This window comes from Elephas maximus, chromosome X (genome assembly GCF_024166365.1).
Source record: "Elephas maximus indicus isolate mEleMax1 chromosome X, mEleMax1 primary haplotype, whole genome shotgun sequence".
In the NCBI taxonomy this organism is placed as follows: domain Eukaryota; kingdom Metazoa; phylum Chordata; class Mammalia; order Proboscidea; family Elephantidae; genus Elephas; species Elephas maximus.
Genome location: NC_064846.1, coordinates 960,262 through 986,209, shown reverse-complemented (window position 1 = coordinate 986,209; position 25,948 = coordinate 960,262). Strand labels below are relative to the sequence as shown.

At 40.5% G+C, this 25,948-nt stretch overlaps 1 protein-coding gene across 2 annotated transcripts in view; it reads left to right on the top strand.

The window, feature by feature from the left end:
- FUNDC2 (FUN14 domain containing 2) overlaps window positions 1-20,154 on the top strand; it is a 44,484-nt gene extending 24,330 nt beyond the window's left edge. For both annotated transcript variants that reach the window (XM_049872420.1, XM_049872421.1), the window contains 2 exons: window positions 9,688-9,819; window positions 19,771-20,154. In XM_049872420.1, coding sequence (XP_049728377.1) covers window positions 9,688-9,819; window positions 19,771-19,848 — 210 coding nt within the window. In that variant the 3' untranslated portion in view covers window positions 19,849-20,154. The remainder of the gene's footprint in view (window positions 1-9,687; window positions 9,820-19,770) is intronic.
- Window positions 20,155-25,948: the final 5,794 nt, after the last annotated feature.

The following is a 25,948-nucleotide window of genomic DNA, read 5'->3' as shown; positions in this document are numbered from 1 at the left end:
ACAATTTCAGTATTTTCTCCATTTATCATGATGTTACGTAATGGTCCAGTTTGTGAAGATTTTTGTTTTCTTTATGTTGAGGTACAATCCACACTGAAGGCTGTAGTCTATTGACCTTCATCAGTAAGTGCTTCAAAGTCCTCTTTGCTTTCAGCAAGGAAGGTTGTGTCATCTGCGTATCACAGGTTGTTAACGAATTGTCCTCCAATCCTGGTGCCCCATTCTTGTTGATATAGTCCGGCTTCTAGGATTATTTGCTCAACATACAGATTGAATAAGTATGGTGAGAGGATACAACCCTGATGTACACCTTTTCTGATTTTAAGCCATGCAGTATCCCCTTGTTCTGTTTGAATAACTGTGTCTCGATCTATGTACAGGTTCCTCTTGAGCACAATTTGGTGTTCTCTGGAATTCCCATTCTTTGCAGTGTTACCCGTAATTTGTTGTATGATCCACATAGTCAAATGCCTTTCTGGTATCCTCTGCTTTCAGCCAAGATCCATCTGATATCAGCAATGATATCTCTGGTTCCATGTCCTCTTCTGAATCCGGCTTGACTTTCTGGCAGTTCCCTGTCAAAGTACTGCTGCAGCCGCTTTTGAATGATCTTCAGCAAAATTTTACTTGCGTGTGATACTAATGATATTGTTCTATAATTTCCACATTTGGTTGGATCACCTTTCTTTGAAATGGGCACAAATACGGATCTCTTTCAGTCGGTTGGCCAGGTAGCTGTCTTCCATATTTCTTGGCGTAGACGAGTGAGCACCTCTAGCACTGCATCTGTTTGTTGAAACAGCATCACTTCTCCCACATTCTATGGGTTACTGACAAGTTACCATACCCTGCCTTCCAGATTCAGTATTTATGTTCCTGGCACCCTCCCTGTGTTTTAGGAGCACCTGCACTTGAAGCCTTGAGGAAGCCTACACTAGCCCTTGAGCACAGAGACCAGTTGGAGGAGGCCTGAGACGAGGGAGAGCAAGGGAGGGTGACAGCTCTGCTGCTGCCACTCAATCCACCTTCCTCCTCTATCCCTCGTGGTTTCTTTCCCCTACACCCTGCCCCAAGCTTTGTAAATATCTTAATATCTCTTAGAAATGTCTTAATCTGGGTGTGCCATTTATTTCATTTGGAGGCGGTGACTGACAGGAGTAGTTGGTACTGGAAGTGACTCCAGGAAAGATCCTCAAAATGGGACTCTGGTATTGTATATGGGTCATATATTCAAGGACTGCAGAGATACTGCCTTGCCAGGAGAGGTAGGACATGGGGAATCTATGATGTGCAGGGGCACACTGATCACTCAGATTACCTGTCGCCAGAGGCACGAGGGCAGGGAAGGGCAGATACAATGTTGGGAGATCAGGGGTCATCGTTTGACATAGGAATCTGGTTTGTTTTCCATACGGGTAGTCGTCCAGTGACATTTATTGAATAATTCTTCCTTTTCCCAATGATTTGCGGTGTTATTTCTTTCATATATAAAAATCCCTGTATGTATGGATCTATTCAGTTTCACTAGTCAACTTTTTATTTTTATGCCAATACTTCTATATTAAGCCTTGATATTTGGTAAGGCAAGTCCCTTCACCTTATTCTTTAGGAATGCTGTGGCTATTTTTGTACATTTGCTCATCCATCTAAATTTTAGAATAGGCTTGTCACTTACTTTTAAAAATCCTGTTGAAGTTTTGATTGGAATTGCATTGAAACCACGGAGATAAATTTGGGAAGAATTAATATATTTTAGTTTATTGAACGTGATCTCTCCATTCATTTAGGTTTTCTTTAAGGTCTTTGAATAGATCTTTATTCTTTTCTCCATATACATCTTTTACAGCTATTGTTCAGTTTTATTCCTAGATACCTTATAGCTTTAGTTGCTACTGTGGATGATTCCATTTTTTTTTAATATACATTCTAACTCATACTGAAGTGCAGTTGATTTTATGTTGCTCTTATAGCCATCTACCTTTTATTTCTAATATGGGATTCTTTGGGGTTTTTTTCTATAAAATCATATCATCTGTGAACAATGACTTTTTCTTCCTTTTTAATTCTTATGCTTTAATTTCTTTTTCTTTTGCTGCTGTGCTGGCTAAAAACTCCAGTAGATTGTTGAACAGAAGCAATGATAGATACCACCCTTGTCTTGTTCTTGATTTTAAATTTCCACACTAAGAATAATGATTGCTGAATGTTTTGATAACTTTTATCAGATATAGAAAGTTAACTTATTTTTAGTTTACTAAGAATGGTGAGAGTTTTTTGTGGGTTTTTTAAGAATTTTTTTTCTTTTTTGGTACCTCGTTGAAATAATAAGTTCTTTTCTCAATCTGTACGCTCAGCCCTAGGTTACATATGAGAGCTCTTTAGCATCTTATGGTTAGTTATTCATTAATTCCGTCTTCTGAATGGACTCAGGATAATACAGCTACTGATGCTGATTATCTTTACATGTGTTTATTTGCCATCCATATATCCTATTTGGTGATGTGTTCTATTCAGGTCTTTGTCAGTTTTTTGAATTGCATTTGTTTTGTAAGAGTTCTTTAGTTACATGAGTCATTTATATATTCTGGATACAAGTCCTTGGTTACATATGTGACTTCCTCAGATTTTCTGTCAGTCTCTACATTGTCCTTATTCTCTGAACACATTCTTTTGCAGAGCAAAGTTTTAAATTTTGATGGAGTTCAATTAATCAGTTTCTTAAACAGTTATACTACTTTGGTGTTACTTTACCTTACCCCAGGTAAGGTATTTCTTCTATGATTTCTTCAAAAGTTTTATTGGTTTAGATTTTGTTATGGACTGAATTGTGTCCCCCAAAAATGTATGTCAACTTGGCTAGGCCATGATTCCCAGTATTATGTGATTGTCCACCATTTTATTATCTAATGTGATTTTTCTATTGTTATAAATCCTACCTCTGTGATATTAATGAAGCAGGATTAGAGGAATTTATGTTAATGAAGCTGGACTCAATCTACAAGATTAGGTTGTATCTTGAGTCAGTCTCTTTTGAGATATAGGAAAGAGAAGCCAGCAGAGACACAGGGGGACATCCTACTACCAAGAATATAGAATGAGGAGGGGAGCATGTCCTTTGGACCTGGGGTCCCTGTGCTGAGAAGTTCCTAAACCAGGGGAAAATTGATGACAAAGACCTTCCCCCAGAGCCAGCAGAGAGAGACAGCCTGCCCCTGGAGCTGGCACCCTGGATTTGGACTTCTAGCCTCCTAAACTGTGAGAGAATAAATTTCTTTTCATTAAAGGCATCAACTTGGGGGTATTTCTGTTTTAGGAGCCCTAGATAACCGAGACAGATTTCAACTTTAGATCTATGATCCATTTGTAGTTAATTTGAGGTTTTTGTTTGGTTTTTTTGCATATGGCTGTGGAATTGTTGCAACACCATTTGGTGAAAAGACTCTCCTTTATTGAATTGCTTTTGCACCTTTGTAAACAAAATTATCTTGTACTTGTATGAATCTTTTTGTTCTGTGAATTCTGTTCCATTAATCTACGTTTGTATCTCTTCTCCAATACCACACTGTCTTGATTATTGTAGTAGCGTTATTGTAAATCTAAAAATCAGGTATTGTGATTCCTCCAACTTTGTTTTTCTTTTTCAAAATTGTTTTGGCTATGCTAGTTCCTTTCCCTTTTCACATCAATTTTACAATAAAAAAAATCCTACTGAGAATTTGATTGGGATTGCCATTAACCTATAGATCAGTTTGGAGAGAATTGGATATCTTTTCTATGTTAGTCTTCTAATCCATGAACACAACAGGTCTTTCCATTTATTTATGTCTTCTCTGATTTCTCTCTTTAGCATTTTTAGTTTTCACTATATAGACCATGTATATGCTTTTATTAGATGTCTCTCTAGAATTTCATTATTATGTGGCTATTATAAATCATATATTTTTAAAAATTTTGCCTTTCCAGTTGTTCAAATTGCTGCAATTTGTATATAATGATTTACTTTGTGTGTTGACCTTGTATTCTATGACCTTCCTAAATTTTTTAGGTCTAGGGGTCTTTTGTTTGTTTTAATTCCTTTACATTTTCTGTGTAGACAAACGACTGCGAATAAGAACAGTTGTACTTCTTTCTTTTCAATCTGTACACTTCTTATTTCTTGCCTTACTGCAACTATGACTTTCAATACAATGTTGAATAGAAGTGGAGAGAAGGCATCTTTGCCTTGTTCCCGATCTTGGGGGAAAAGCTTTCAGTCTCTCACCATTAAGTACAACGTCAGCTGTGCATTTTTTTTGCAGATGTTCTTTATCAAGTTGAGGGAGTTCCCCTCTGTTTTTATTTTTCCGAGTTTTTATTATGAGTGGATATTGGGTTTTGTCAGATGTTTTTTCTGGGATGCCTTGAGTCCACAGTAGGTGATACAAGAGGAAAAATGGGAAACTCACTGGAATTCTGGTTGTCTCTAATCTGCCTGCAGCTATTTACTCTTGAACTGTTCTGTGGGAGAGATAGAATGGAATGTTTTACTCAAACTGGTTTAAGCATACAATTTTTGAGATTCAACTATGTTGCTGCTGTAAGTAGTTTGCTCTTTTTATTTCTGAGTAATATTTCTTTTTTTATTGTGTTTTAAGTGAAAGTTTAGAAATCAAGTCAGTCTCTCACACAAAAACCCATATACACCTTGCTACACACTCCCAATTACTCTCCCCCTAATGACACAGCCCGCTCTCTCCCTCCACTCTCTCTTTTCATGTCCATTTCACCAGCTTCTAACCCCCTCTACCCTCTCATCTCACCTCCAGGCAGGAGATGCCAACGTAGTCTCAAGTGTCCACCTGATCCAAGAAGCTCACTCCTCCCCAGCGTCCCTCTCCAACCCATTGTCCAGCCCAATCCCTGTCTGAAGAGTTGGCTTTAAGCATGGTTCCTGCCCTGGGCCAACAGAAGGTCTGGGGGCCATGACCACCGGGGTCCTTCCAGTCTCAGTCAGACCATTAAGTCTGGTCTTTTTATGAGAATTTGGGGTCTGCATCTCACTGCTGTCCTGCTTCCTCAGGGGTTCTCTGTTGTGTTCCCTGTCAGGGCAGTCATCTGTTGTGGCCGGGCACCATCTAGTTCTTCTGGTCGCAGGATGATGTAGTCTCTAGTTCACATGGCCCTTTCTGTCTCTTGGGCTCGTAATCGCCTTGTGTCCTTGGTGTTCTTCATTCTCCTTTGATCCAGGTGGGTTGAGACCAATTGATGCATCTTAGATGGCTGCTTGCTAGCGTTTAAGACCCTAGACGCCACTCTTCAAAGTGAGATGCAGAATGTTTTCTTAATAGATTTTATTATGCCAGTTGACTTACATGTCACCTCAAACAATGGTCCCCGGACCCCTGCCCCTGCTACGCTGGCCTTTGAAGCATTCAGTTTATTCAGGAAACTTCTTTCCTTTTGGTTTAGTCCAGTTGTGCTGACCTCCCCTGTATTGTGTGCTGTCTTTCCCTTCACCTAAAGCAGTTCTTACCTACTATCTACTTAGTGAATGCCCCTCTTCCACCCTTCCTACCTCCCCCTTCTCGTAACCACAAAAGAATATTTTCTTCTCAGTTTAAACTGTTTCTCAAGTTCTTATGATAGTGGTCTTATACAATATTTGTCCTTTTGCAAGTGACTAATTTCATTCAGCATAATGCCTTCCAGGTTCCTCCATGTTATGAAATGTTTCACTGTTCTTTTTCGATACATAGTATTCCATTGTGTGACTATACCATAAGTTATTTATTCATTCATCCGTTGATGGACACCTTGGTTGCTTCCATCTTTTTGCTGTTGTAAACAGTGCTGCAATAAACATGGGTGTGCATATATCTGTTCATGTAAAGGCTCTTATTTCTCTAGGATATATTCCAAGGAGTGGGATTGCTGGATCTTATGATAGGTCTATTTCTAGCTTTTTAAGGAAGCACCAAATTGATTTCCAAAGTGGTTGTACCATTTGACATTCCCACCAGCAGTGTAGAAGTGTTCCAATCCCTCCACAGCCTCTCCAACATTTATTATTTTGTGTTTTTTGGATTAATGCCAGCCTTGTTGGAGTGAGTCTGTGTTGGTTTTTTACATGTAGTAACCATGTTGGCTTTTGAACGTGCTTGACTGTAGTTCAGGATAGATTTTGAAATGTTTTTTGTCGATGAATGCAATGCCATTCCTCTTCAACCTGTCATTCCTGGCATAGTAGACTATGATTGTCTGATCGAAAATGGCCAATACCAGTCCATTTCAGCTCATTAATGCCTAGGATATCAATGTTTATGCGTTTCATTTCACTTATGAAGATTTCCAATTTTCCTAGATTCATACTTGGTACAGTCCAGTTTCTGATTATTAATGGATGTTTGCAGCTGTTTCTTCTCATTTTGAGTTGTGCCACATCAGCAAATGAAGGTCCTGAAAGCTTTACACCATCCACGTCATTAAGGTTGACTCTACTTTGAGGAGGCAGCTCTTCCCCAGTCATCTTTTGAGTGTCTTCCAAGCTGAGGGGCTCATCTTCCAGCACTATATCAGACAGTGTTCCGCTGCTATGCATAAGGTTTTCACTGGCTAATGCTTTTCAGAAGTAGACTGCCGGGTCCTTCTTCCTAGTCTGTCTTAGCCTGGAACTCAGCTTAAACCTGTCCTCCGTGGGTGATCCTGCTGGTGTCTGAATTCTGATGTTATAGCTTCCAGCATCATAGTAACACACAAGCCCCCACAGTACGACAAACTGACAGAAATGTTCTGTTGTACATGGGGTCGCTATGAGTAGTGGTTAAGAGCTATGACTGCTAACCAAAAGATCGGCAGTTCAGATCTACCACATGCTCCTTGGAAACTCTGTGGGTCGCTATGAGTCAGAATTGAGTCGACAGCAACAGGTTTGTTTTTTGTTTTAGTCTGATAAAATTATTTATAGTATCTCATTATTTTAATTTATATTTATTTGATTACTTGTGTAGTTGAACTTTTTCCTTTTATTGTATCTTAGTCATTTAGTGTTGCTATAACAAATACCACAGGTAAATGGCTTTAACAAAGAGAAGTTTATTTTCTCACAGTAAAGTAGGCTAAAAGTCCAAATTCAGGGTATCAGCCCCAGGGGAAGGCTTTGTCTCTCTGTTGGCCTTCTCATCAATCTTCTCCTAGACTAGGAGCTTCTTTGCGATGGGACCCGGGGTCCAAAGGATGAGCTCTGCTCCTGGCACTGCTTTCTTGGTGGGATGAGGTCCTTCCTCTCTGCTTGCTTCCCTTTCCTTTTAGTGGTGTAGGCCACACCCCAGGGAAACTTTCTTTACACTGGATCAGGGGTGTGACCTGGTAAGGGTGTTAACAATCCCACCAGTAATCCTCTTTAACACAAAATGGAGAACAGCCACACAATACTGGCGGTCATGGCCTAACCAAGTTGATACATTTTGGAGGGGACATAATTTAACCCATGACAATTGACCACTTTCTTCTGTCAGTTACTGTCTTAGTCATCTAGTGCTGCCATAGCAGAAATACCACAAGTCGATGGCTTCAACAAAGAGAAATTTATTTTCTCACAGCCTAGTAGATTATAAATCCAAATTCAGGGCGTTGGCTCCAGGGAAAGGCTTTATCTCTCCCTGGGCTCTGGAAGAAGGTCCTTGTTCTCAATCTCCCCATGGTTGAGGAGCTTCTCAGGCACAGGGTCCCCATGTCCAAAGGACACATTCTGCTCCTGGTGCTGCATTCTTGGTGGTATGAGGTCCCCAACTCTCTGCTTGCTTTTCTTTCCTTTTATCTTGAGAGATAAAAGGTGGTGCAGGCAACACCTCAGGGAACTCCCTTTACCTTGGATCAGGGAGGTGACCTGAGTAAGGGTGGTGTTACAATCCCACTCTAATCCTCTCAACATAAAATTACAATCACAAAATGGAGGACAGTCAGTCAATCCTGGGAAGCATGGCCTAAGCAAGTTGTTACACAGATTTGGGGGGACATAATTCAATCCATGACAGCTACGTTTGTCCATTTTTCAAGTGGAATGTTTTTTTATTAACTGATCTCTGGAAGAATTTCACTTTGTATGCATATTAATGTTTTATTATATACACTGAAAATATTTTCTGCAGCCTGATTTGGGTGACTAGATAATTCGCACTGCCATTAAAATAGGGGATAGACCTAACCTAGGTTTAATCATAGTCCTAAACCTAATCCTTACCGTAGTCTGAACCCCTAAATGTACTCCTAACCAAATCCTAATCTTAACCTGACCCTAACACTAATCCTAACCCTAGATCTAACCATAACCCTAACACTGGGACTAACCCTAATGCTCATCTTAACCCTAGATTTAAACCTAAACTTATCACAAGCACTAGGTCTAACGCTAACTCAAACCCTAACCTTAAACCTAATCTTCACCATAATCCTTAGTTAAACCAAAGCATAATCCTAACTATGACCCTAACCATAAGGCCTAAAACTAAAGCTAACACTTATCCTAACCGTAACCCTAGATCTAACCCTAACCTTCACAGTAACCATAATGCAAACTTTAGATATAACCCTAATCCTGTTATCAAAAAACACTTTGTGTTACAAGCACCGGAATGTTCCCAGTACATTCTGTAAATGAGAGAACAATGTACTGTTTCTCTCATTCAAGCATAAGATATTAAAAGATTTTCTTCATATTTCCAATGTACAGTTTGTGTTACAAGGACAGGAAAGTTCCCATGCTTTCTGTGGATGGGGAAATAATGTACGGTTTCTCCCATTCAAATACATGAAGTCAAAAGAATTTTACATTTTATACAATCTCAAAAAAAACTTTGTGTTACAAACACGGGAATGTTCCATACATCCTGTGAAGGAGAAAACTGTACAGTTTCTCCCATTTAAGTACAAGAAGTCAATAAAGTTTTAGATGTTTTCAAAGTACAAAAAAAAAAAAATAGGGGATAGAAGAGGAGCACAGTTCAGGAGGAGAGTGTAGAAGGATGTTTTGAGATATCCAGGAAGATATGATTTATCAACAATTTGGTTGAGAAAAATGATGTTGATGGGGAATTGATGGCTGGGCTATAATCAGTATTCCTTGATGAGATTGTTTTCACTGAGTTTTAGTGCTGTGTCCTTTACTTTTATCAAAGATATATTTAAATGTGTTTTATACTACCTTTCCCAGTACCCCTAATATGAAGTCGCTCATGAGAATTCTCTGTGAGACCGTATGCTACAGGATTTCCTTCTGAGAAACTGGCATATTTTCTCTTGATGAACAACAGTGATTACTATCTGACAGCCTCTCTCTCTGTTCATATTGGTGGTCCAGAAACTCAGACACTCAGAGCCACTTTCACTCCTCAGTTACTACATTAGAAAATCCTGCGTTGGCTTTGAGGTCCGCTTGTTCCCCTTACATCTCGGCCTCCTCTGATTTTCATTTTATTATTTTATTTTCTTTACAGTAACCTAAAACTCTGTTAGAGATGGTTAGAGTATACAAAAAGTAAAAAAAAAAAACTGCCAGTTGTCATTGAAGGCCAAGTTTTTATACAAAGAACTTGATGGCAAATGCTTCTAAAATTGGAAAGTTGGAAGGGTTTTGACAGTCTATTTCAGGGATTTATCCTGACAAAAAGAAACAAAGTCTGTGTTTCTCATTTCTTGTCATTTTGAAACTAGCTTGCAAACCATACTGGCTACATCAAGGTTGATTGGCAGCGAGTAGAGAAGGATATGAAGAAAGCCAAGGAACAGCTGAAAATCCGTAAGAGTAACCAGATACCTAATGAAGTCAAGAGCAAAGCTGAGGAGGTAAGGCTTGTTTCTTTCATGTGCCGTGTGTGAAAAATGCAGAAAATTGTGTATGTATAAAAATGGAGTAGACGTGCCAGTATCTCAGGCTGTGTTCGAATAAAACTTTATTGACAAAAACAGGCAGCAGGCTGGATTTGGCCCACAGGCTGTAGTTTGTGACTCCTGGTCTAGTGTATAAAGCCAGGTTAGGTTATTTAGGGGAATTCAGGGACACCGATGGAGGGACAAGAGAAGTATGTATTTTGCTGTTTACTGCTTTGTTACCATTAGAAGTATGTCCAGTGTCCCCCAAAAATAACCTCAAGCACACTGAACTCTGGAGAAATAAACTAGAGCAGTCAACTATGGACATGATGATGGTGCTCTCTCATTAGCTCCCTCTGGATTCACAAGGGGAGGGAACTGATTAAGTGAAGAGAAATACTCTGTAGTCCCTCTTGGTCGTCACACACTGAGTAGCTGTTAATGCTTCGTGTTGAGGTGCTCACCTTAAGGTTATAAACCAACCAGAAGAATTAGAATTGTTCATTCAGCAAATATTTGTGTGCCTATTACTAGCCTAACACTGTCATAAACCCAGGGGTCACAGTGAGTGATTACTTCCTTCAAAGATTCCACAGCCCAATTTGGGGAACAGATAGTCGCTAATTAGAACATAGGATAGCTAATGGTGTTGCAAATGTGTGCACCTTGGAGGGACACTTAGCCCAACCTGGGGAACTTAGGGACATTCTCACGGAGGAGGGGATGTCTAAAGGGTAAGTAGTGCAGAGGAAGGATCTTGTCTTTTAGTCAGGAATGAAAACCTGCTTACGCCTTAAAGAATAGACCTGAGTCAGGAAGACTAAGACAGAAAGATCATTTTGGAGACTGTTGGTAGCCAGTTACTTGGAAAATATTTTAGGACCAAAACAAAGGTAATAGCAGTAAAGAGGAAAGGAAGTGGCTGATATTTTGTTGGTAGCATGTTGTCGTTAGGTGCCGTCGAGTCACTTCCAACTCATAGCAACTATTTATAATATAGAACGAAACACTACCCGGTCCTGCGCCATCCTCACTAATCGTTGTTATGCTTGAGCCCATTGTTGCAGCCACAATGTCATCCCATCTACTTGAGGGTCTTCCTCTTTTTCCCTGACCCTCTACTTTACCAAGCATGATACCCTTCTCCAGGTACTGGTCCCTTCTGACAACATGTCAAAAGTATGTGAGGGGCTGGGCCAAGATGGCTGACTAGGTAGAAGCTACCTCGGATCCCTCTTGCAACAAAGACTCGGAAAAACAAGTGAATCGATCACATACATGACAATCTACGAACTGTGACTATCAAACACAGATCTAAAGAGTTGACCAGAGTGACAGAGACTCAGCCAGCGCAAGCAGGCTTCCCACTGACGCGGCTAACGAGAGAACAAGCAATCATGGGGAAGCAGCGACTGTTTTCGGACCCTGGAGCCAGGGTCCCAGTCAGAAAACCTTGGCGCCAGGCCTTGGACTGGGCGCAGGGGAGCTGAGCACGGCATCCTGAGACGGTGCAAACACGGGATGCAGCCCTAGCCCCCAGAAGTGTACTCGGGGAAGCCCAGCCAGTGCACGTGGGCAGCGCAGCTGACAGGAAGAGAAGTCACCGGGAGGCAATGACTGGTTTTGGAGCCTGGAGTGTGGCGTCCCAGCCAGGGAACCTTGGCGCTGGGCTTTGGACTGGGAGCGGAGGAACTGACCACGGCTCCTGAGACAGCACAAGCACAGGACGCGGGCCTGACCTTCGGGGGCAATCTCGACGCAGCCAGCACACACAGGCTACAGGCCCCTCGGGAATCTCAGATAAAACAGTCATCACCAAGCAAGATAAGTAACTTTGTCTATATTCCTGGGTGCTACTCTCTCCTATCTATCTGATCCCTCCCCTCCCCTTCCCAGGCAGCTTCATTAACATTGGAATCTCCTGGGCCAGAGAGTGAAGTACTCTATGGGTTTTTTTTTTTCTTTTTTGTCTTTTCCTAACCCATTCTCCTGGCCTCAGAGAAGCAGCTACAAAAAACCCAGGGACCAGAAATCCTTCCCTGACTTGCCGAAATTGGACTAAAAATACAGAACCAGCTCCAGCCAAGCGTATGACATCCACAGTCTCGGGCTTTCATCCCTACAGGGAACAAGGTGGCTATTATAATGCAAAGGCAATTCTGATAGTGATCTGACTGTAATTGTTTTAGCGGATTACTGGGAAGACAACTTTCATGGGTCTGATATCTCTACCTATTAAACAGAGCCCTCACTGACCCACAACTAGGAACTGAGGGCCCAAGCTCCACCCAAACCATCTAGCCTCCTGCTATAGGGGTCTGAGGATAGTGACATCTACCAATCTGTAGAGGTACATGAATTGGGTGCCTAAGGTACAGCTGCAGACCCCACCCACCAAAGTGCTTTAGGAATAGAGACACACCTACCTCACCGGCACTTGGGGGAAGCCTGTCAGTATCCTGCACCCCCTGGAGTGTGACCCCCTGCTGCTACTAGAATCTGGTGCACACAACTATCACCACTACACCTATAAGTGAATAGGTGACAGTCTACACCACACACTTGGTGACCCCAAATCAGATTCTACTCAAGAATAGTGAATGGACTCTTAGGCTTATATATCTGGTAACAGCCCAAACCAGCTGGTAATAGGACATAAGTGAGTCAAGGGCTACAACAATCAAGACAGCTCAACCTAATAGCCCATCTACGTATATTGAAAGAAAACAAAACAAGATAAGACTCAGTGAGCAAATATAAAATAAATCATTACAATATCTTATAGATGGCTCGGAGACATCAGTCGATATCAAACCACATAAAAAAGCAGACCATGATTGCTTCTACAACTCCCCAAATTAAAGAATCAAAATCTTTCCCAAATGAAGATACAATCCTGGAATTGCCAGATGCAGAATATAAAAACGTAATTTACAGGATGCTTCAAGACATCAGGGATGACCTCAGAAATGAAATAAGGCAATCTACAGAAAAAGCCAAGGAACACACTGATAAAGCTGTTGAAGAAATCAAAAAGATTATGGAGGAACATAGTGGAAAAATTAATAAGCTGCAAGAATCCATAGACACAGCATTCAGAAATAGAAAAGATTAACAGTAAAATTACAGAATTAGACAACTCAACAGGAAGTCAGAGGAGCAGAATCGAGGAATTGGAATGCAGAGTGGGGGAGGTGGAGGATAAGGCAATTGACACCAAGGTAGTTGAAGAAAAATCAGATAAAAGAATTAAAAAAACTGAAGAAAGCCTAAGAATCATGTGGGACTCTATCAAGAAGAATAAATTGCATGTGATTGGAGTTCCAGAACAGGGAGGGATAACAGAAAATACAGAGAGAATAGTTGAAGATCTGTTGGCAGAAAACTTCCCTGACATCATGAAAGACGAAAAGATATCTGTCCAAGGTGCTCATCGAACCCCATATAAGATTGATCCAAAAAGAAAATCACCAAGACATACTATCATCAAACTTGCCAAAACCAAAGATAAAGAGAAAATTTTAAAAGCAGCCAGGGGTAAAAGAAAGGTCTCCTACGAAGGAGAATCAATAAGTTCAGACTACTCAGCAGAAACCATGCAGTCAAGAAGGCAATGGGATGACATATACAGAATACTGAAGGAGAAAAACTGCCAGCCAAGGATCATATATCCAGCAAAACTCTCTCTCAAATATGAAGGCGAAATTAAGACATTTACGGATAAACACAAGCTTAGAGAATTTGCAAAAACCAAACCAAAGCTACAAGAAATACTAAAGGAAATTGTTTGCTCACAAAACCAATAATATCAGATACCAGCGCAACACAAGGTCACAGAACAGAACATCCTGATATCAACTCAACTAGGGAAATCACAAAAACAAATTAAGATTAATTAAAAACAAAAAACCGCTCAAAACAGGGTATCACTGAAGTCAATACGTAAAAGATCACAATAATCAAAAAGAGGGACTAAATACAGATGGCATAGAACTGCCATATGGAGAGGGACACAAGGCGATATAGGACAATACAAGTTAGGTTTTTACTTAGAAAAATAGGGGTAAATATTAAGGTAACCACAAAGAGGTATAACAACTCCATAACTCAAAATAAAAACCAAGAAAAACATTAACGACTCAGCAAACATAAAGTCAAATACTATGAAAATGAGGAACACACAATTTACAAACAAAAACGTCTCAGCACAAAAAAGTGGAAAAATGAAATTGTCAACAACACACATAAAAAGTCATCAAAATGACAGCACTAAACACATAAAAAAAAATACTTATCTATAATTACGCTGAATGTAAATTGACTAAACGCACCAATAAAGAGACAGAGAGTCTCAGACTGGATAAAGAAACACAATCCATCTGTATGCTGCCTACAAGAGACACACCTTAGACTTAGAGACACAAACTAAAACTCAAAGGATGGAAAAAAATATATCAAGCAAACAATAAGCAAAAAACAGCAGGAGTAGCAATACTAATTTCTGACAAAATAGACTTTAAAGTTAAATCCACCACAAAGGATAAAGAAGGACACTACATAATGATTAAAGGGACAATTGACCAGGAAGATATAACCATATTAAATATTTATGCACCCAATGACAGGGCTGCAAGATGTATAAAACAAACTTTAACAGAACTGAAAAGTGAGATAGACACCTCCACAATTATAGTAGGAGACTTCAACACACCACTTTCGGAGAAGGACAGGACTTCCAGTAAGAAGCTCAACAGAGACACGGAAGACCTAATTGCTACAATCAGCCAACTTGACCTCATTGACTTATACAGAACACTCCACCCAACAGCTGCAAAGTATACTTTTTTATCTAGTGCACATGGAACATTCTCTAAAATAGATCACATATTAGGTCATGAAACAACCCTCTGCTGAATCCAAAACATCGAAATATTACAAAGCATCTTCTCAGACCACAAGGCCATAAAAGTGGGAATCAATAACAGAAAAATCAGGGGAAAAAAATCAAATACTTGGAAACTGAACAATATGCTGCTCAAAAAACACTGGGTTATTAGAAGACATTAAGGAGGGAATAAAGAAATTCATAGAATGCAATGAGAATGAAAACCCTTCCTATCAAAACCCCTGGGACACAGCAAAAGCAGTGCTCAGAGGTCAAGTTGTATCGATACACACATACGTAAAGAAGAAAGAGCCAGAATCAGAGAACTGTCCCTACAACTTGAACAAATAGAAAGTGAGCAAGAAAAGAATCCATCAGGCACCAGAAGAAAACAAATGATAAAAATTAGAGCTGAACTAAAAAATTAACAAAGCCAAAACCTGGTTCTTTGAAAAAATTAACAAAATTGATAGACCATTGGGCAGACTGACTAAAGAAATACAGGAAAGGAAACAAATAACCCGAATAAGAAACGAGATGGGCCACATCAGAACAGACCCAACTGAAATTAAAAGAATCATATTTTATTACGAAAAATTGTACTCTAACAAATTTGCAAACCTAGAAGAAATGGATGAATTCCAAGAACAACACCACCTACCTAAACTAACACAATCGACGAAGAACAACTAAATAGACCGATAACAAAAAAAGAGATTGAAACGGTAATCAGAAAACTCGCAACAAAAAAAGCCCTGGTCTGGACAGCTTCACTGCAGAGTTCTACCAAACATTCAGAAAAGAGTTAACACCGCTACTACTAAAGGTATTTCAAAGCATAGAAAATGATGGAATACTACCTAACTCATTCTATGAAGTCACCATATCCCTGATACCAAAACCAGGTAAGGACACTACAAAAAAAGAAAATTACAGATCTATATCCCTCATGAACATAGATGCAAAAATCTTCAGCAAAATTCTACCCCATAGAATTCAACAACATATCAACAAAATAATCCACCACGACCAAGTGGGATTTATACCAGGTATTTTTATGCAAGTTTGGTTTAATATTAGAAAAACCATTAATGTAATCCACCATATAAATAAAACAAAAGACAAAAACCACATGATCTTATCAATTGAGGCAGAAAAGGCATTTGACAAAGCCCAGCACCCATTCAGGATAAAAACTCTCGGCAAAAAGGAATTGATGGAAAATTCCTCAACATAATAACGGGCATCTATACAAAGCCAACAGCCAACGTCATTCTAAATGGAGAGACCCTGAAAGCATTTCCCTTGTGAACGGGAACCAGAGAAGGATGCCCTTTATCACCGCTCTTATTCAACATTGTGTTGGCTGTCCTAGCCAGAGCGATTACGCTAGACAAAGAAATAAAGGGCATTCAGATTGGCAAGGAAGATGTAAAATTATCTCCATTTGCAGTCGACATGATCTTATACACAAAAAACCCTAAGGAATCCTCCAGAAAGGTACTGAAACTAATAGAAGAGTTCAGCAGAGTCTCAGGTTACAAGATAAACATACAAAAATCACTTGGATTCCTCTACATCAACAAAAAGAACATCGAAGAGGAAATCACCAAATCAATACTATTCACAGTAGCCCCCAAGAAGATAAAATACTTAGGAATAAATCTTACCAAAGATGTAAAAGACGTATACAAAGGAAACTACAAAGTACTAGTGCAAGAAACTAAAAGGGACCTACATAAGTGGAAAAACATACCTTGCTAATGAATAGTAAGGCCTAACATAGTAAAAATATCTATTCTACCAAAAGCCATCTCTCCATACAATGCAGTTCCGATCCAAATTCCAATGACATTTTTTAATGTGATGGAGAAACAGATGACCAGTTTCATATGGAAGGGAAAGAAGCCCTGGATAAGTAAAGCATTACTGAAAAAGAAGAAGAAAGTGGGAGGCCTCACTGTACCTGATTTTAGAACCTATTATAGAGCCACAGTAGTCAAAACAGCCTGGTACTGGTACAGCAACAGGCACATAGACCAATGGAACAGAATTGAGAACCCCGATATAAATCCATCCACCTATGAGCAGCTGATATTTGACAAAGGCCCAGTGTCAGTTAATTGGGGAAAAGTTAGTCTTTTTAACAAATGGTGCTGGCATAACTGGATATCCATCTGCAAAAAAATGAAACAGGACCCATACCTCACACCATGCACAAGAACTAACTCCAAGTGGATCAAATACCTAAACATAAAGACTAAAACGATAAAGGTCATGGAAGAAAAAATAGGGACAACGTTAGGAGCCCTAATACATGGCATAAACAGTATACAAAACATTATAAAGAATGTAGATGAAAAACTAGATAACTGGGAGCTCCTAAAAATCAAACACTTATGCTCATCCAAAGACTTCGCCAAACGAGTAAAAAGATTACCTAGAGACTGGGAAAAAGTTTTTAGCTATGACATTTCTGTTCAGCATCTGATCTCTAAAATCTACATGATGCTGCAAAAACTCAACTGCAAAAAGACAAATAACCCAATTAAAAAATGGGGAAAAGAGATGAACATGCACTTCACTAAAGAAGACATTCACGTACCTAACAAATACGTGAGGAAATGCTCACCATCGTTAAGCATTAGAGAAATGCAGATCAAAACTACAATGAGATTTCATCTCACTCCAGCAAGGCTGGCATTAATCCAAAAAACACAAAACAATAAATGTTGGAGAGGCTGGGGAGAGATTGGAACTGGTATACACTGCTGGTGGGAACGTAAAATGGTGTAACCGCTTTGGAAATCTATCTGGCGTTTTCTTAAAAAGTTAGAAATAGAACTACCATACAACCCAGAAATCCCACTCCTCGGAATATGCCCTAGGGAAATAAGAGCCTTTACAGGAACAGGTATATGCACACCCATGTTTATTGCAGCTCTGTTTACAATAGCAAAAAGCTGGAAGCAACCAAGGTATCCATCAACGCATGAATGGTTAAATAAATTGTGGTATATTTACACAATGGAATACTACGCATCAATAAAGAACAGTGATGAATCTGTGAAACATTTCATAACATGGAGGAACCTGGAAGGCCTTATGCTGAGCGAAATTAGTCAGATGCAAAAGGACAAATATTGTATAAGACCACTATTATAAGATCTTGAGAAATAGTATAAACTGAGAAGAACGCATTCTTTTGTGGTTAGGAGAGAGGGGAGGGAGGGAGGGTGGGACAGGGTTTTTTAGTGATAGTAGATAAGAACTACTTTAGGTGAAGGGAAGGACAATACTCAATACAGGGAAGGTCAGCTTAACTGGACTGGCCCAAAAGCAAAGAAGTTTCTGGGATAAACTGAATGCTTCGAAGGTCAGCGGAGCAAGGGCACGGGTTTGGGGACTATGGCTTAAGGGGACTTCTAAGTCAATTGGGCAAATAATTCTATTATGAAAACATTCTGCATCCCACTTTGAAATGTGGCGTCTGGGGTCTTAAAAGCTAACGAGCGGCCATCTAAGATGCATCAACTGGTCTCAACCCACCTGGAGCAAAGGAGAACGAAGAACACCAAGGTCACACAATAATTATGAGCCCAAGAGACAGAAAGGGCCACATGAACCAGAGAGTTACATCATCCTGAGACGAGAAGAACTAGATGGTGCCCGGCCACAACCGATGACTGTCCTGACAGGGAACACAACAGAGAACCCCTGAGGCAGCAGGAGAACAGTGGGATGCAGACCCCAAATTCTCATAAAAAGACCAGACTGAATGGTCTGACTGAGACTAGAAGAATCCCGGTGGTCATGGTCCCCAAACGTTTTGTTAGCCCAGGACAGGAACCATTCCAGAAGACAACTCATTAGACATGGAATGGACTGGACAATGGGTTGGAGAGAGATGCTGATGAAGAGTGAGCTACTTGTATCAGGTGGACACTTGAGACTTTGTTGGCATCTTCTGTCTGGAGGGGAGATGGGAGGGTACAGAGGGTTAAAAACTGGCAAAATGGTCATGAAAGGAGAGACTGGAAGGAGGGAGCAGGCTGACTCTTTAGAGGGAGAGTAAATGGGAGTATGTAGTAAGGTGCATATAGGTGTATATGTGACAGACTGACTTGATTTGTAAACTTCCACTTAAAGCGCAATAAAAATTATTTTAAAAACACACACACGCACACACAAAGTATGTGAGACGCAGTCTTACCATCCTTGTTTCTAGTGAACATTCCGGTTGTACATTTTCGAAGACAGATTTGTTTGTTGTTTTGGCTGTCCCTTCAGTATTCTTCGCCAGTATGTTGGTATCATGGATAGGCCTTAAACATTGAGACCAGATAAGGAGTGGGGGGTACAGGGAGCTGGCAAGGAAGACATCTAAGTTTCTGATTAGGGTAACTGGTTAAATGACATTTACTGTGATCAAGCGAATACTCTCTAAAGAAGAGCAAGTTTGGGGACAGGGAGGAGAGGAAACCATTAAGTTCAGCATCTGACAATAAGGAAATCATTAGTGACTTTGGTGAGAGCAGTTTTAGTGGGGATGGTGGAGGTGAAGGCCAAAGTAGCCATTTGAGGAATGAGTATGAAGAAAGAAAGATACTGAACAACATCAGTTATTTCAGGAATCTTGTTAGGAAAAGGGGGAAGAGAAAGAGGAAGGGTGTATAAATAAGGTAGTGAGAGGTGAATGAGTTGTTTGCGTGCTTGCTTTTCTCAGATGGGTTTAATCACTGATGTGAAGGAGTAAGTGTGGAGGAAGTAGTTGAAGTTACAGGAGATTGGATTAAATCTTGGGCCGACCCCTTAGCTCAGTAAACAGCATTATTAAAGAGAGGATCTTAGGCAGTACCCTTGACTTCTCTCTCCTCCTCGCCTCCCATCTAGTGTCAAATCCCTTTGGATAAGGTACAAACTCTTGACATAGCCTACAGGTGAGAGAATTAAAGTTAATTCTAATTTCGTGAGTATAGGTGGTTCGTAACATTCATATCCTTAGCAAAATAATCCAGTGTGCTGTCTTCTGTTTGCAGGTGGTATCATTTGTGAAGAAGAACGTCCTTGTGACTGGGGGATTTTTTGGAGGCTTTCTGCTGGGCATGGCATCCTAAGGCGGATACTTCACTTCCACTGTTTTTGGGTTGTTTTTCTTTCGTTAATGAGAATGTGTTAGTTATGTTTTTCCAACCAGAAGCCTCTACACTTCGTCATAGAACATTGAGTCTCTCCTCATCTTCCTCTCCTCCCGTGCCTTCCTCCGTGCACTGACAGATCCGAATAGCTTTCTGTTGGTACAAGTTAACTTAGTATGGACCTAACTTGAACTTGCTGGTGATGGAAGAGAAAATAGACATTACATTCTTCTCCCAGCACACTCCCCACTGGCTAGTCTGTAGGTCAACAAGAATGTTTTTTTTCCCCTACATAAGATGCAAGATGGCTCACCGAGGAGGATAAATGGATCCTCAAATGTTACCCCATACTATTGATTTGGAAGAGAAATAGCAAGCACATAGATACCTTGTTATGTGTTGCATGGAAAGGAACTGAATACATTTGCCTTTAAGCATCAAACATTTTGCTATCTTGGTGTCTTCTTTAGTTGGTTTCATACTACAGAAAGAGAGCTATTTATACTTGTTATCCTGACAAAAATGACTACATAAACATTATAATTGAAAAATTCTGAATATAGCATGAACCTGTGAAGGTATTGTATTTGGTGGGAAGGTCTTTAATCTGTTGCCTTTGGGTCAATTCTGGCTCATAGCAACCCTATAGGACAGAATAGAACTGTCCCATGGAGTTTCCAAGGAGCACCTGGTGGATTCAAACTTCCAGCCTTTTGGTTAGCAGCCATAGCACTTAATCACTACACCGCCAGAGTTCCACATCATGGAATGGCCTGACCTTGGGAATCATGTGGGTACATCAGGATATTGTCACAGGGTGTTTTGCATCATACAGGATGATGAACTCCATGACTGTTTCAAAAATGATATATTAATGGTAAACAAGTGAGTTTAGGTAGGCTGGGAAGGAGCTCTCAGTTTTTTTTTTTTTAAAGAAAAGGTTTAATTTAAGCTTTGAACTTTGAAGTATTCTTCCCCTTTTGTCAGAGCATTAGGGGATAGCCATAGCTCCTCAGTACCAATTGTAGTATTTTCTTATCTAGTCAATAGGACGCTTAACATTTGAACCATATATTTTTTTTTTTGGAAGTAGCATTCAAGTCATTCAGAACTGAAAAGGATAGCACATAAAAAAATTATTTCTGTCATCAGATGTAAGCTGCTATCTTCTGATCCCAACTCTTCCAATTTTTTTTAACAAAAATTTGTACACAGAACAAAGAGGTTCATACTATTATGATTTAAGGATGGTTCATACATTTTGCAAAGCAAATGAGCGAATTCTTAAAAGTTCCACACATACACTGGTAGTTTCAATTTTCACATTCAGTATATCATTCCCAAGACAGGTTAAAAGGCAAACATTTTAAACTCAAGGCCTTTGAGACACATCTGTGTTTCACAAGGGATTACCTGCAAGGTTAAGAATTAATTCCCAGTGCAACTAACCTTTAATAGTTTTCTGCATTCTCAGAACTGATGATACAGCACCTTTGCTTATTGCATCACAGCACTATTTTAAGGCAGTGTAAGTAGTAGGCCCTGTGGATATAATCGTAAAGAAGTTACAAGCCTTGTCCTCAGGAAGCTTAAGTTCCAGTTAGAGTTCCAGACAAGTACACAGCTCATGACAACAAAATGTGCTAATACAACACTGGAGAAAATAGTACCATGAACCTCCATGTATCCATCACCCACTTATAGAAATCACCAAATCATAGCCACGCTTGTTTTATCAGTTGTTTTTAAATACTAGATGTATTGCTTCATCTACAGGTATTTCAGTATGTATCTCTAAAAGGTAAGAAGTCTTTTTAAAACAATCTTTTTGAAAAATAACAAATACCATATTGTCAGACCAAAAAAGTTAACAATAATTCCTTAATATCACTAAATATACAGTCAGTGTTCAGAATTTCTCTCATTGTTGCCTAAGTGCTGTTCTTCATTTGGTTTGAATGAATCCACATCAGATCCGACCACACAGACATTTGCATTCAGATGGTAGGTCTAGGTCTCTCAAGTCTCTTTTAATGTTACAGGTCCCCTTCTTTTTTTTTTTTTTTTTGGCTTACAACATATTTTATTGAAAAACTTGAGTCATTTCTCTAGTTTTCCACATTCTAGATTTTGCTAATTGTGTCCCTATGGTATCTTTAACATTTTTGGCAAGAGTATTTCATAGATGATGCCGTGTCCCTCCATTGGGATGCTTATGGCTTGTTGGTCTCTTTTGTGATAATAATGGCATTGGTGATCATTGCCTAGATCCATTCTGTCATTAGGGGTTTGGAAAATGATAATATTTTGTCATTCTTCATTTATTAGCCTGAATGCTTACAGAAATTTCCGTATTTGGTTACCTTGAGGTATGGTTTGTACAGGAAAGGCAGGTTAAATGCTTAGTTTTTTACCTTTTCTACCAGTTTCTGATTGAGTTGTTTCCCTAGCAACTTCCAGAGATGATCGATGAGGTATGTGTAGGTGAGTTTTGGTGTGTGTGTCATCATGAACTCAAGGATTGAACATATTTAATGTGTATCAAGAACTATACACAGGATCTGAGAAGCTAATAGGCTAGGCAGTTACTGTTCCATGGGTGCTGACAGAAGACAAAGGACTTGTCCACTCATGACTAAAACAGCCAGAGCTTCGTGTTGGTTTTTGCCAGTTCCTTATGCCACCCAAGTCCCAGAGGGGTGATGCAGAGAGCCCCTCATGGACACCTGGGTACAAAGTACGCTGCATTACAGGAGAGGAATGCTGAGGTTGGGCAAGTCACTGCTCTTAGAGTGAACAGTAACAAGCTTGCACTTTTGTTCAGGGGGAGACATTACCTCCTCTCTCAAGGTTGCTTGCTGCAAATACAACCCTTCGAAACAGCCCACGTTTAGAGCGGTCAGTACCAATGTAGATTGCATCTTCCAACAATTCACCCCTCTTTGTGACCCATTTTGGATATAAGGTGTTTCTTCCCCAGATGCCAGGGTTCTTACTCTTCCACCACCACCACAAAATTGGTGTGTCCCAGCCCAGTACCTATAATTGCATTTATTTTCCCATCTCCCCTTACTTGCATACAGTCCTTTGGTCGAGAAGGATCATAGAGGAACCCCAAAATTTGAAAATGGGTGTGTATAATTTCTTACTACCTTTTACTTCTTTCTGTCCTGATTATTTCCTGGGAGGCAGCCAAGAGGAGATGATCCTTTTCTGGGGATGTCACACTCAGTGATCAAAAACTGTGTAACTGAGGAATGTGGACCAGGAGGAGGCTAGGGTAGTGGAGGGCAAAAACATTTCCAGTACTTAACACTACCTAATGCCTCTGGTAGAGAGCATGGACTGTCCGTCAAGTCCTTGGACTGTCGGGTCATTGCTGGGTGGCCTTTGCAACAAAAGGAGCACTATTGGCCAACTGCAGATGGCCTGGTAAGCTGACAACCTAATAGACGAGTTTCAAAGGCCATGATGGTGGGGCTGGAGTTCATTAGTCAGACTGGAATAGCAGCACAGAACAACCATGGCCACTTTCAGTTTTGGTCACTTGAGTTTCAGCTGCTGAATGGAAGGCCCCATGGAGCCAGCCACATTGTTTCAGGTGCTGCAGTTTTTTACTTGGTAGATGGAGGGGTTGGGCATTGTGATGTCTACAAGTCCCAAGAAACGTGATGAAGTGAGCAGGCTCAGTGATTTGTTTAGGGTTCATCAGTGCCCCCTGCTGGCAGAGGAGTGGTAACACCACAGTCAGAGCGGTCGACCTCCCTATGGACCTCAGAGGGCAGAGGCCCTCTCACTAAATCCTGAACCACCCTCTGGTGGGAAGTGGCAGGGAGTTTGTTCTCTAGAGTCACTTGAACTGTTTCTTCTTCACTGTGAGATTTGCTTTATCAGACAAATTTAGGTGCTGTCCTTTTCTGTTCCTGCGCTAGAACGGGTACGTCAGCTGTGGGAAGTTGCATCATTCCTGGATGCGGTTCCTGGCAAGTGAACGGCAGTGGGACAGTAAGGTGGGGTGGCTGGGGCACTTGGGAGGCTCATTTCTGTCCCCTCCCAGGACACATGGCTTCACACTGTGGACCACCCTTTGACCCAGTGCTCTTCTGCGATGGGACTGGGTAAGACAGTGACTTAGGGGCCTGTATCCCACAGAGCTGTGAAGTGTGAGCCTCTCCTTCCCGAAGCTCCCTTGATGTGAGGAGAGGGGAGATGGGTCAGGGGCACAAGGGTTAAGCAACTAGTTCCTCGCGTTCGTCATTGTCATGATAACATGTTAACACACATCTCCTCACCATTCAGCCTCTAAACAGGATAGTGGGGTCTTTCTCCCACTATTTGGCCCAACATTTGGGTGAGAGGCTCATTGCCTGACCATGAGTCTCTCATATCTTCTAACCTAGCCCTGGGCGTTGTCCTTTTTCTCAGCACCAATTCTCAAGAGCTAGGTGGGGTCTTATTGCTTTCTTACTAACATGTCTGTTAATGTTTCCTGGTTTCTGGCAGAAGACAGACTTGATTAGAGTTGGAGGACAGTGTTCGAGAAGGAATGAACTTTTACATAATTCTACCTAATGTACGCTTGGGGCGGGTGCTCGTGGTTTTTCAAAGGCGGAGTTACTGTGTAGCTATTATAAAATGTTCTGTCTCATTCCTCTGTTTGACATTTGCTGGAAAGATGGGCACAACTAATTGTTGGGCTCTTATTTAAAACCTCCACTTTTGTACAGTTTGGGAAAACAAAAATCTCTGGTTGAAAAAATGGTAGTGTGATGGATTTGAAATGTCTGCTTATCATTAATGTTTCATTTTGATCTCAGTATCTTCTGTAGGCAAATTGGACTGCTGCTCTCTCTCTGCTTTGCTTTTTGGCCAATTTTGTATTTCCTCATTCTTCTCCCCTCTGCAACACTTAACACAGCAGAAACTTGCTCACCCTTGAAACCATCCCTTAAGTTCCTTGATAACGCTTAAAATGCCTTTTTGATACATCTGCTCCCCTGGACGGAAGCCTGGAGGTGAGGCAAGGGGCTTTAGCTCTAGTCCTCAGGTCCTTAATACACTGATGTCCTCATTAGACCCCAATGGTTTCGTGGCCTGACTTGGTGCAGTTTTGGTCAATGGGGTGCTAACCCTTTTAGAAAAGCCACAAGTTTCAAAAGAAAAACCAAGGCCCTTGGTGGCTTACGCAAATTGCTTCATGTTGTCTTTTTCCAGTGACTGATCCTTTCTGACAACGTGTCCAAAGTAGGTAAGACATAGTCTCGCCATCCTTGCTTCTAAGGAGCATTCTGGTTGTATTTCTTCCAAGACAGATTTGTTCGTTCCTCTGGCAGTCCATGGTATATTCAATATTCTTCGCCAACACCACAATTCAAAGGCGTCAACTCTTCTTCAGTCTTCCTTATTCATTGTCCAGCTTTCACATGCATATGATGCTATTGAAAATACCATGGCTTGGGTCAGGCACACCTTAGTCTTCAAGGTGACATCTTTGCTCTTCAACGCTCCAAAGGGGTCTTTTGCAGCAGACATGCCCAATGCAATGCGTCTTTTGATTTCTTGTCTGCTGCTTCCATAGCTGTTGATTGTGGATCCAAGTAAAATAAAATCCTTGACAATTTCAATCTTTTCTCCATTTATCATGATGTTGTTTATTGGTCCAGTTTTGAGGATTTTTATTTTCTTTATGTTGGGGTGTAATGCATACTGAAGGCTCTGGTCTTTTATCTTTATCAGTAAGTGCTTCAAGTCCTCTTCACTTTCAGCAAGCAAGGTTGTGTCATCTGCATAACGCAGGTTGTTAATGAGTCTTCCTCCAATCCTGATGCCCTGTTCTTCTTTGTATAGTCCAGCTTCTCGTATTATTTGTTCAGCATACAGATTGAATAGGTATGGTGAAAGAATACAACCCTGACGTACACGTTTCCTAACTTTAAACCAATCAGTATCCCCTTGTTCTGTCTGAACAACTGCCTCTTGATCTATGTAAAGGTTCCTCATGAGCACAATTAAGTGTTCTGGAATTCCCATTCTTCACAACGTTATCCATAGTTTGTTATGATCCACACAGTCAAATGCC